The sequence below is a fragment of the Tachypleus tridentatus genome, chromosome 1, assembly GCF_004210375.1.
Source record: "Tachypleus tridentatus isolate NWPU-2018 chromosome 1, ASM421037v1, whole genome shotgun sequence".
Classification (NCBI taxonomy): domain Eukaryota; kingdom Metazoa; phylum Arthropoda; class Merostomata; order Xiphosura; family Limulidae; genus Tachypleus; species Tachypleus tridentatus.
In genome coordinates, this window is record NC_134825.1 from 118,357,684 (window position 1) to 118,371,684 (window position 14,001).

Below are 14,001 nucleotides of genomic sequence, written 5' to 3' on the forward strand. Positions count from 1 at the left end.
CAGATTCATGTTTTGACCTTCTCTAAGTAACAAGATGGATTAAAATGTAATGTTGTATCAAAACTGTAGCATGTTGCATAAGTCTTATTTGACATATGATTAATTAGTCTATGTGAAGTTGATTTCCTATAAACACTCGATCTCGAAGACTTAGTTTATATTATAAACATTAAGTCGAAAACTGATTCCAAACTGATTCTTTCTGATACATCCATGCTCGGTTCTGTGACAGTGGCAAAGAAAAATCGATAAGGGTTGGAGCTTGGTGTTTTCTTTAGTGTCGAATGGATTGTTCCTAACTGTAAGAAAAATCTGTACTGTTGACGCATGCCATGACTTTCAGAGCCATAGGAAAGAATTGAGTTTATTCGTAAGGCAAACACTTCTTGAAGAGAAAGTATTCATCTTTATTATATTGATCGATGATTTCCATGAAAACTTATGGATTTGAATTTTAATATTTTTTTATGAATGCTAGATATTAAGTCAATACATTAATGAGGATTATAGATAAAATAACTTGATGTTATTTAGAAATGTTAGCTACACAAGCTGTTAAAGAACCTAATTGTGGAAAGGGCTTGCTCACCAATGACGTTGACTTTAAGCTTTCTGTTCTGTGTTCTTCCTCGACGAAAGTCCACACGACATCTGTAGTCTCCACCATCGTCTGCTTTGATCTGTTTTATTAAAAGGAACGAGGACTTCTGGGATATGTTGAACTTTGCTCGAGAACCAAGAATTGAGGTGGAGAAATGTTTTCCTTCTTGAACTGGTTCGTTCCGGGCGTCCACTGTGTAAATGGGGTTCCCAGAGCTTCCCTTATACCACAAGACAAGTGCTACACTGTCATCTGACGAAGGAGGTGTAATATTGCAGGGTAGTACCACTCTGTCTCCTACAACAGAGTGGTACTCGACATATTCTTGAAAAAAAATAAGGTTATTGGCTCCTTAGTTCACCAATTCAAATTAATTCTCCAAGGGTGATTACTTATACGAATATTACGTTGTTATTACATACTGAGCGTAATTATGCTTTAATTAATTAATTAATTGAACAATTAATAGTTTACTTCCTGAGAAATAAAGTTTGGTATTTTTATAAAATTTATTAACCAAAAAAACAGTTTCACTTTTACTGAGGTGAAGTCGTGTATTTCAGTTTCATGGAGACACTTTGGAATTTGTAATATTTTACTGCACTGTCTAACACTCGAACAAATTTTGAAATATTTATGAAATCGTTAAACTAATGTACTAAGTATTGCTGCTTATCCTGTCCAATTAACTTAAATGAAAAGTGATTATATTAATGTTCTCGGTTTCAGAATAATACCACGTTTTAAATCTTCACAGCATATATAAATAACTTTTTTCCGGAACATTGAGTTTCATGTACAAACTGATATTACATTCTGTGATAGCGATCTCTCACAACTGGCAGAAATTCTCATAATAAGGCCATGCATAAGGGAGATGAGAAGTGTTATCTTCTCGTAAACTTGTTACATCGAGCCATAGCCAATTTAGGGTGGGTATCCTTCCTCGTGCTTCACTAGCACGTGGAGTGCTTGAGCATGACACAGTAGCAACTGCAGAAGAGCAGTAGAATTGATCTGACCTGTCAAAAGCCTTAATACGTAGAATGAATGATGGGGTATAATCAAGCGGGTAATACATTGTCACGTACCCAATCTACCCTTTCTAAGCGATGTTTCGAACTCGTTTACACGATACCTAGTCTTAGTAATGTCATACAATTTACAGTAAAAAATGCTTAGAAACAGATTTTTTTCTAGATTCATACTTTTACAACTTAAATTATATTGTGATAAGCATGTTGTGAATGATAGAATTTCAAATAATATCGAATTAACGTATAGTAAGCCTGAAGACAAGAGGAATCCCACGCACAACGCCTTAAAATTAAAACGAGATTTCGCTTGTATAGGGTCTCCCAAAAGTTTGTTACCATAGAACGAACATGGTTATAAAATATGCTCAAACCGTCTGTCATGAAAATCGATACATTACACTGCACAACAAAGTTTTTGTTTCTTGAACACTGTTGGGTGTTCCTTATAGATTTTTGGCTGCTGATCACGAAAATCACATCCAAATTTGCCCATCACGTACCGTTTCATTGAAAGTTTTTGTTTCTTGAACACTGTTGGGTGTTCCTTATAGATTTTGGCTGCTGATCACGAAAATCACATCCAAATTTGCCCATCACGTACCGTTTCATTGAAAGTTTTGTTTCTTGAACACTGTTGGTGTTCCTTATAGATTTTGGCTGCTGATCACGAAAATCACATCCAAATTTGCCCATCACGTACCGTTTCATTGAAATCTTCAGTTTTGCTACAATGGAAAAACGATATCAGGGCAACTGGAATCCGTCAATGTTTGTTGACCACTGTTGGACACTGCAACGTGATGCAGTGGACATTGAATACAAACGAAAATCAGGAGCAAAACACTTTTAATTATGTTGAACTTAATAACGTAATAGAAATATAAACACAATTAAATACGTTGTTGCCGCTAAACAGTTAACTGTCTATTTCTCAGAGTTCCTACGTGATGAAGCAAAACCAAAACTATATTTGTGCATACCCACCAGGTACCTGTCACAATCAGCAAAAACTTTTCAGGAAGCAAAACTTAAAAACAAAAAACAAAATGTTGTGCAGTGCTATTAAAGGAAGACATTGGAACAGATCACCTTGACACATTCGTCAAAACTCATATCGAAATAATTGTAGCGAAAAACAAAAAAGAAAAAGTTCATTTCTTCAGTGTTACGTCAACCGACTTTTGTTACGTCACGTATTTCTCTCATAGTTGTTATGATCTTTGACGAATGTTTTAAAGAAAGAAGCGTAAAAAGAGTTGCTCTAATCGATACTAATATTTGCACGTGTAAGGAATATATATTATTTAAATTTGCATTTTTTTCGTTTCTTTGCAAATGCTGTAAAATTAACTCTAACCCCGTTCAAATAGAGTTTACGTAAGTGCAAACGGTTTGCACGTTAATATTACTTGCAAATAAGAAATTACGTGTTAGTGCACATCAAGAATTTCATAACCATTCTTAAGCTTCGTAGATGTCATTATAAAACTTACAAAACTGTTACACTGTTGTTACAAACTCAAAACATCAGTCGACGTGTTGATACCCTCCTACAATCGTTTCGATACATATCAAGAAAAATATCTAGCAACATACAATCACGTCTTTAATTACAACTTTCTTCAAGCGTATTAACGCATCACTAAATTTACAAAGGTTTTCAACTGCTTACGTTTGACTTCTAATTTCACATAAAACATTCACGTGCTTAATCTTTTATGAACGTGTTTTATTCGTTGGCGGATGACTGTTTCAGTTCGGAGATTCCAGACAGTAATTAATTAATTAATTCAAAGTAATCTTTAACAAGAACTAGATCTATTATTTGACAAAATCTGTTTAAAATAATTTTGTCACAATTTGTCGTAAGAATTAATTCACTAATCATAAATGGATGTTAAACACAGCACTCTACATAATCTCAACACCATACCTGTTTGATCGTCAAGTACATGAACAGGTTTTAGTTTTATCCCTGGTACTCCTGAGAAGCGTGAAAGAAAATGGAAAATATTCTACAGTGAAAAAGGAAGAATATGATACAACATAAGTAATGATGAGAAATTATTGTAGTAGATTGAGGAATAAAAACAAAGGTTAGTGGACTGTAGATGGTTTGTTTGTTTTGAATTTCGCGCAAAGCTACTCGAGGGCTATCTGCGTTAGCCGTCTCTAATTTAGCAGTGTAAGACTAGAGGGAAGTTAGATTAATGTGACGAAATTTGATGAGAAAAAACACTTTTTAGGAGACAAAAGTTTGAAGACGGCTTGAATGGGTAACGAAAAAAACATTATTATAAACGTATAACACTTCAATGAGATAATGGCGTAGAGTGCTAATACTCAGTTCCAAACAACAAACGAAACTACTAAGGAATTGGCTTTATTTACTCATGTATTTTGCTTTCTGCACATTGAAACCTAGAATATGGATGAAAAGAAACAGCTTATACGAATGAACCATGACTTTGAAACAGTATTCTCATTATGTGCTTGAAATATCATGATACTAGACGTCTTGTCAACAAAAAAACTGTCAGTTTTATCGGTTTCTACAGTTACGTAAATATGACTGAGAATACAACATAAATTTCTGATTTGATATAATACAAAAATAAATCCATATGTCAAACGTTGTCGTTCAAATGGCGAACGATATTGTTACAAACGTTTTCAAAGAGATCTAAAACTAATCTCCAGAGATATATTGTAATTAAAGTTTTAACATAGAATTTCAACGAACTCAGTGATCTCCGATTAAACCATAACGTTTCTTGTTTTGTTATGGTCGTTCGTATATTTCATATTATTTATAACCAGCTTTTCTTGTGACAAAGGTATTCATTCCGCAACATTTCAAAATGTATGAAGGCTAGATAATATAATAAACAAACTGTTTTTACGTCATAAATTAAAATACAAATACCACTATATTTCAAAAAATAATATAATACAATGTTTCAAAACTAGACAGAATGTATGTAATTTAGGGTTGTTGCTAGAAACGTAAAGTCGACGGAATAATTATATTTATTACCTAAAACAATTGTCATTTTCTTAATTTTTATACCTTAAATTATTAAGTTTGTTTGTTTTGAATTTCGCGCAAAGGTATTCGAGGGCTATCTGCCCTAGTCGTCCCTAATTAAGCAGTGTAAGGCTAGAGAAAAGGCAACTAGTCATCACCACCCATCGTCAACTCTTGGACTACTCTTTTACCAACGAATAGTGGGATTGACCGTTGCATCATAACTTCCCCACGACTGAAAGGGCTAGCATGTTTAGTTTCACGGGGATTCGAACCCACGACCCTCGGTTTACGAGTCGAATGCCTTGACCACCGTAAAATAAGTAATAAACTCCTATAATCAAATTATACCAATCTCTGTTCCTGATGTTTATTTAGTCCGTATCCAGCTTTTTCTGGCTTATAGGAGCACTGGTATTGATACAGCATTACAATTCTTGACTCCAACATCTACGTCAACATCGCTTTGTTCTCAGATTATTAAGCGTTATTCCTGGTGTTGCCAACTGTTCTCATACATATTTCTAGCTGCTACATTTTCGTTTTCGTCATCTCACAAATATGCAAACTGCCAACTTTCTAATCCTCTTATTTCGAATTTAAAATCTCTCATACAAATTATCCACTATGTCTTTGACTTCCAACTCAATTTCTCAGCTTCTTGACTGAATCTATCAGTGATTGTAGTTATGACGGATTATCACAAGAAATGTTGAATAACATGGGGGCTATTAGTATCTATTAATATTAATATTGTATTCTATTAGTATCTATTAATATTAATATTGTATTCTTTATTCACGCTTATCTATTGTCTGCCATGTGAAGTATGAGGTCCAGGACATCATATAACGTGATGGGTACAATATACATCCTGATGTTACGCTGGTTTTCATATAGATCAGTCTAATTCATTTTCTCTGACCTTCACGTGTCCAAATTCAGTACAAACCTTAAGTAGGTCATACAAACCAGCACATTAGCATGTGTAATATTCATTTTCTCCATAACATGTATCATTCCTATTTAAAGTTTGTAAAAAAGATAAAAATATATTGTGCTGAGTTATCATAAACATTATTTGTCTGATTGCGAATATGAGGTCTCTGTGCCATCTTCTTTCTTCGAAATTATTTTGGTAATCTCAGCATTCTCTCGCCATTATGACCATACAAAGCTATAAATCGGGCTTTGATACCTGCGTTTGGCAAAGCACAGATAGTCCATTGTATGGTTTTGTGCTTAGCTATAAACAAAGCAACCTTTACGTTCATTATTCTGTTAAACAGGAGTATTTTGAGAATGTTATCAGCTGTGTTTAGTAATAATGTTCATTTTGCATTTTTTGGTTGTTCATATCTTTTCTGTAATAATAGACTAACCACTTTTCTTCAAACACTCAATAACTGTGTTGTTATTAATGTTTCCTTCTCGTAATTTGACTTTTGTTTATCTTCTAAAATTATGCTTAGTTTTATTTTGTGTCTACTTCATGTACACAAAAGAAACTGAAATATTCAGTTTTTTCAACACCTTTTCTCTAATACCCACATTTGTGTCTACTTCATGTACAATATTCAGTTATTTCAACACCTTTTCTCTAATACCCACATTTGTGTCTACTTTATGTACAATATTCAGTTATTTCAACACAATATTCAGTTATTTCTCTAATACCCACATTTGTGTCTACTTCATGTACAATATTCAGTTATTTCAACACCTTTTCTCTAATACCCACATTTGTGTCTACTTCATGTACAATATTCAGTTATTTCAACACCTTTTCTCTAATACCCACATTGTCATATTTCAGTTCCTCATCGACAAATGCTGTAAGACTCTTTATTAACTAACATAACTCTACCTCCACCACTGGTTCAATTTTGTCATTTGCTAGGATCTACCCTGTTCTTAATTACTATTGAGAAGCTAATCTGAACATTCCAATCTAAGCATAGCTAAAAAATGTGAAATTCATCTCTTTTTTTTTCCCATGCCTTTTGGTTTGGCATGACATTGATGGGTTTCTTTCTTAAGTGATGTCATAACCAATTTGGTTCATTCATCCGGTAACATCTTTCTAATTATCCAACTGCTTGTTTATTTGTAAGTTGGATGTTTGTTATTCATTCTCCATTATCCTTACATAATAGTGAGAGCCTTCATAACGCTGTAATTTTCCATTTCTATGCAGTTTCCTCCTTACATTCTCTGGCCTATCCCATAATTTGCATACTGGAAGAGAAATGTACTTCAGATACTCTGTCTAACAGATTTTATAACGGATAATATAACGACCATTTTGTTGAAACTACGTATTTTACAAAACATTTGTGGCTATTTTCCATTATTTTCAGTACTTATTCATGAGTACAAACGTATAGTATTTGTCAGGCTTTTTCTTATCGAATTCCAAATGTATTGTTCTTATTGTCTTCACATTTCCAGATCATATAACCATTAACCTCAAACATTCCTAGATCAGACAGCCTCGAGCTCTACGTGTAAGTGTACAGTATTGTTCATATATCCTGAACTAGCAGAGCGCCATTTTCGTATACAGTCCTAACTTTCCAATGCGTGGTCCTCAACCTTTTATTTTTGGCCCCTTATAACTTCCTTTGACAGGAGGACCTGGATTTTTATCACAACTCCTTGTTTCCTGTCATCAGTCACTGGATGACCAGAACTCACTATCCTTTGACAGGAAGACCTGGAATCAGATATTGGAGGACCAGAACTCACTATCCTTTGACAGGAAGACCTGTCATCAGATATTGAAGGACCAGAACTCACTCTCCTTTGACAAGAGGACATGTCATCAGACTTTGGAGAACCAGAACTCACTATCCTGCTCTACTTTATCTTGGTCGTTGCCCAAGTCCGTCAAAAAGATTTTATTATTAAATTTAAATAAGTAGATTCTTTCTCAACCGTGACCTCAGCCACAATGTTGACCATATTAGATCTCTTTAGTCCAGCTAGTGTTGCTGTATTTATTTAATCATCCATATTGCTTGCCACATACTTTTCCAGCGTGAGATGCTTGATAATATTACGACATTTAGATGTATAACTAAAAGATACAAATAGCATCCAATGCTCTCCAACAAATTACAGAAATTCGTTGGACAGGAGAGGTTTAGGACATAAAACAATCCACAACTCTTGCTCTATGCCAGTTCGACGTATTTTCATCTATACAGTGTAGATTATGTTAATGAAAGAGAACTCCTCTCCAACATCAAGAGAAAACAACTGTGGTTAAGCTATACATATATAATGACAAACATAATAAGAAAATAAATCAAAATTTGAAATTTACAAAGGTTCACAAGCTTCAAGCCAACATGTATTTCTTTAAGAAAAATTCAGAAAACAAGAGAAACTTAAATATTTCTTTTCAATCATGTACGTATTACATCACTCAGGGCTTTTCTATCTTCAGTAGAGTAAATTTTAATATGTGGTATAGGAAAATTTTTCAATGATATCAATCATATCAAAGTGAACTCAGTTAATGATGAAGTTTTATGAGACGCATAGACCTGAAAAATAGATCACGTACAATTAACGTTCAGTAATATAAATAATATTTGACAAAATACTGTGGCAAAAATAAACAAATTAAGAACAGTGAAAGGCTCAGTCTGTGGAGGTTATAACCTCCTGGTTATTCTTGTTCAGTATAGTATTTTGGTTGAAATAATATTTATTTATCTGCAAACTTAGCATGAACTAAATTTCAAGCATAGGAGTTTAGGACATTTATTAAATATAAACTAAGATGACCTTATCTGAACAGTAAATCAACTTTGTTCTTATATTTTACCAATAGAATTAATTCAATCTGTACAATTTATTAAGACTCCCATGACACTAAACATACATGGTTTGTCATCTTTATGGCACACTATCAAATTATTGTGTTTTGAATACAAAAAAAAACAACAGATCAACTAGCACCTGATGAATTGATTATTTGAAATAATGATAATATATCTAAAGATTAAGTGTTTCATATTTCTTATGAAACAGGAACTGTGTTGAATTATGTCTGTTAAATCTAAACGAATGAGTCCACAAAACACAACAATAAGCAGCTGAGAATAGTATAGTTTCTCATGTAAGGATAATTATTTCAACTTTTATTTCTTCAGTGTTCTTGTGCAAATAAAAGATTGATTCGTTTCGTATGGCTAAGTTAAATAAGTTTGAATTGTTTAGAAATTTCTTATGAAGCTACTCAACGATTTGTTACCCATTACTGGTAGTGATATATTAGTGGGAAAGTGGCTAGTCAACACCACCTATTGTCATTTCTCGGGATACTCTTATGCCAACGAAAAGTGGAATTGATCATTGCATTAACAACGCTCCTAAAGTTGAAAGGACGAGCATATTTGGTGACAAGTACTCGAACTCGCGATCTACAGATTGTAAGTCAAGTTCTCTAGCAATGAGGTCATATCTGTCTCTATACAGTGGTTATATAGTAAGATTCATATTTGAAATAATTATTTATTTAAAAAATACTATTACTTCCCCAATAAAAAAACTTCACTAAAGGCACATTGAAAATATTAAGTTTCATTCAGAAGAATTTTGACAGGGTTCAAAATGCTTCAAAACTATATTACCTTATATTGACAAATCATTGTTATTTCTCGACTCATAATCTGAAGGTTACGGGTTTGAATCTCCGTCGCACCAAACATGCTCGCTCTTTCAGCTGTTGGGGCGTTTTAATGCGACGGTCAATCCAACTATTCGTTGGTCAAAGAGTAGCCCAATAGTTGGCAGTGGGTGGTGATGACTAGCCGCCTTTTCTATGCTACATTAGGAACGGATAGCACAGGTAGTTCTCGTGTAGCTTTGCGCGAAATTCTGAACAAACCAAACAATATTATCCATTTCGGTAATTGTTATTATTATTTTCTTTTTCAACGACACACAATCGGTGATATAAATATAATGCTTATAAGTGTACTAGATATTGTGAGGTATAACAAAGCCTATCTCCATGTATTCTTATTGTAGATTGAAATAAAAAATTTCGTTAGAAACAGTTATTTTATTAAACATTAGCCAGTTTACTTCTGTGTTGTGTGGCTCCTGGTGTTTAATCAAAAACAAGAAATAGGGAAAGACTAGTAAAACACACATCAGGAAAGACAATCATGGAAATAACCGATTTAAATAACGTTTATTTAGATATTAAGAAATACAGGGATTATAAAACACAGCCGTCTCCCGCTAGTACAGCAGTATGTGTCCGGATTTACAACGCTAAAATCAGCGGTTCGATTCCCCTCGGTGGGCTGAGAAAGTGTCCTCTAGATTGGGGGTTGTGCAGTAGGCTAACAACCTACTCACTTAAAAAGCAACCTGTTACAGAAACCGCAGCGATTGCGGCCCTATGTTCCTTAAGGAATCAAGTGGCATATGATGATGATGAAAACACAGCCAATGGTCTACATACAAATTTTAAACCGCGTTAGTAGTATACGTTTTTATTCTGTCTGGTCAAATAGGCTACTTTACTAGAAGTTTATATCGAAAGGCACATATACTAGCTATAGACATAAGAACAAAGGTTGACGCACACAATATTTAATAAAGGATTAAATAAATATAATTAATTTTAATTATTATATTTATAATAATTATATTATTATTAATGGTAAGGACAACATTACGATTACACGTTGACACTACATGGGAACTTGTAAAACAAAGTATTAGCCAAAATATTTGTAGAAGTGCTATTTCATTCACTCTAGCTGCTTGTGTATCATTTATTAATGTGGTAAGTAAAACGTGAATATAAAATTTAACACAACGTTGCAGTCCGTCACGTGCCATTAACACGTCCTGTGTCAACGAAATAACATTTGTTACTTTCTGTGAGTGCCTAGTGAAACTTCGTTTCTTTAGAACAAGTATTGTTTAACATATTATACATTTATATGTGAAATTTTCTGTTTGACAATTTGTGTTATTACCTTTATAATATTCTATTGTAAATATAATGTATTAAAGTAAAATAATAAACTATATTTACAGGCTGACTGCTTGTATAATTAATAACAGAGCTGTAAATATTACATTTCCTTTTGGATTCTCACAAAAAATATATTAATATTTTGTTATTGGACTACAAGGACAGATGCTAAAGAGAAAAGTTGTACACCTCTGAAGCACCTGGTTGTGTTTCCAGACACAAGTAACTATTGTTAAAAAAACTCTAACATTGTTTTGAAGGTGTTTAAAAGTGAGAAACGTGAACATAACGTATTTCGAAGTTGTGAGAAACTGACAACTGTATCTTGTAGTCATGTCTGTGTTTGAAACAAAATAATTTGTTTAGACAGAATACCTACGTGTTTATAAACAATGGGAAAAATCTTTGTGTACAACTTCTAGTGCTTTATGTCTGGAATGGCGTGGTTAAATAGCTAGGGGGCGCTCGACTCGTAATCTGAGAAAAGCGGGTTCGAATCCCCGTCACACCAAATATACTCGCTCTTTCAGCTGTAAAGACGTTATAATGTGATTGTCAGTTACACTGTTCTTTGGTAAAAGAGTAGCCCAAGAGTTGGCGGTGGGTGGTGATGACTAGCTACGTTCCCTCTAGTTTTACACTGCTAAATTAGGGACGGCTAGCGCAGATAGCCTTCGTATATGAAACTTTATAGAATGGACGGCAACTACCTTTTGTAGAGACACAAGTGTAGAGGAGGACGTTTTGAAAGTCTTCCGCCTTTCGTCTTCAAGTCAAAGAATAGCCCTCGTATAGCTTTGCGCGAAGTTCAAAAAGAAACAAAATATCTTTGTGCCAACGTACATTCTTGTACAATGATCGATAGTAATTTAGTGAAAGGTTTCTCATGTTTTCATAATGTCTCATATATAGATTATTAATTGTATTCTGCAGAAATCAATAAAGTTACAATCAGCGGCCAAAAACAACTAATAAACATATATTTAGTTATATAAGTAACATTGAAACTATTTTAATACGTAACTCGAAAGCTCGCGTGATAATCGCAAATTAAAGTGGAACTGGAGTCAAAAGAACTACATTTTGACATTGCTGGGAGACTCGACAGATATTGTGTTTCCATTAAAATTTCATGCCTTTTGGGAAAAGCATGAAACGGCTTAAACTATACGTACGCTCAAATAATTAAGATATGCTCATGTCAGGAATTTAGAACTTAAAAGATGAAAATATCGTTTGTAATTTAAAACAATACTAAACAAATACAAATTGATCAACTTAGGGTACCAGGATCATCCAGAAAGAGACCTGCAACAAGTCCCAGCCTGAGTAAGCAAAGTACATCGTGTTTCACAAGTGAGACTCCAGAAGTCAATGATCAGAACCATAATCCATCTATATGCTGGAGGCAAGATTATGCATCTTGGTTACTAAATACCTTTGTATGAAATAACGAAAACGTTTATTCCACGACATGTCCATTCAACCATCTTACATCTCTAGCAACAAAAGAATGAAATAGGTATTTATGATACTCCATATAAGACATATGGACATCTGTCTATTTAGCAGTTATAATAGGGCTTATAAATCGTTTTCTTACTATATCAAATGGATTATGGAAAGCTTACTGAAAAAAAAAATTCGTCTGCTTTTGAAATTACAATCTTATAACGAAGGCTATCGGAATGGAAAATGTGCTGCAGATCAATTGAAAAGATGCACAGTCGTCACAGTAGGGTATGACATGACAATACGAGGCTCCAGAATAGCTATAATATAACATATTCAACTTATGTATTTATTTCAAAAGAATCTGTCCGTGTTAATATATCACGTTTGTTTTTCGAATACCGTGCACAGCTCTTAGATGGTTGACAATGCTTTCCATCTTCATTAAGGTGATATACTGGAGGGAAAGCAGCTACTTAAAACAACCTATTCCATCCTATGGGGTGCTGTTAATTAATTAAGAGTGAGATTGACCCTCTCGTTATAACTCCCCAATGTGTGAAAGGAGAACTCTTTTCAGTAATGGGTTTCGACTTTGCAACAAGCAACTTGCAAATTAAGCTTCATAAATACCACAGGTAGAAATATATAACTAAGTTTAATTTATATCGCAAAGGTTTCGAACTAGGACTTGATGAGAGCTTTATATCTACCATTTAGTAAATCATGACAAATCTACGTTTAACGAAATAATCGGTAAATATCGTAATATTCAAAATGTCATGCGCGGACAAACAGTTGTGCTTGCTGTGAATGTGATTCTTGAGATGTTGATCGCAAAATATATTTGTGTTGTTCCATTACTCGTTTGGTTTGTTTCGAATTCTGCGCAAAACTACACGAGGGCTATCTGCGCCAGCCGTTCCTAATTTAGCAGTGTAAGACTAGAGGGAAGGCAGCTAGTCTTCATCATTCACCGCCGACTCTTGGACTACTCTTTTACCAACGAATGGTGGGATTGATCGTCACATTATAACCCTCCCATGGCTGAAAGGACGAGCATATTTGGTGTGACGGGGATTCGAACCCGCGACTCTCGGATTACGTTAATTATTTGTATCAAATTTGTTTTCACATTAATGAAATTCTTGTTAAACAAAGAACTTAGAGAAAGTCTTAATTGAAGATGAAAAACCTGAACAGTATCACTTTTGTTAAGCTTGTAACAATAATAAAGCCCTCCGCTAGTACAGCGGTATGTCTCCGGATTTACAACGCTAAAGTCAGGGGTTCGATTCCCCTCGGTGGGCTGAGCAGATATCCCTTTGTGGCTTTGCTATAAGACAAACACACACACAAACAATAATAAAAAAAAACCAAAAAATTGTTATGACCTAAAATATTTTAGTGATTTTTAAACCTCAAAAATTACTTGTATATTGTTCGCAGTTCCCTAGAGGTTTAGTGGTATGAAACTAAAATTTGGCATTTAATACTTTGGTTTGCACAACACAGATAGTTTATTGTGCAATTTGCACATTACAGTAAGAAAAAATATTTTTTGCAACATTTGGAATAAAGTATATCATAATAAAAGCAGATAGAAACATTGTTTGATTTTTTAAAGCATGAGATGAAATATACCTATTTGTCTCTTTGACTTCTAATCACTTGATTGAAAACTTATGTTGTGACCTAACTTGAAAAAAAAATGTAAGCAGTAATTCACTGATTCATATGGATGCCACTAAAATTGGAATAGAAATGTTTATACAGATAACGCGTTAAAGTAAAAAAAAAATTAAAGGTTCAGATTTTAGCAATATAAAAAATCGGTTCATAGTTACACATAAAATAGCGAACTGTATATGAAATC

The 14,001-nt window shown here is 33.8% G+C and overlaps 1 protein-coding gene across 1 annotated transcript in view; it reads right to left on the reverse strand.

Moving 5' to 3' along the window:
• LOC143222404 (protein turtle homolog B-like) overlaps positions 1–14,001 on the reverse strand; it is a 124,411-nt gene that overhangs the window by 37,957 nt on the left and 72,453 nt on the right. The window contains exons 3-4 of the mRNA XM_076448886.1: positions 3,572–3,622; positions 590–925 (exon numbers count right to left, since the gene is read on the reverse strand). Of these exons, the coding sequence (XP_076305001.1) occupies positions 590–925; positions 3,572–3,622 (387 nt within the window). The remainder of the gene's footprint in view (positions 1–589; positions 926–3,571; positions 3,623–14,001) is intronic.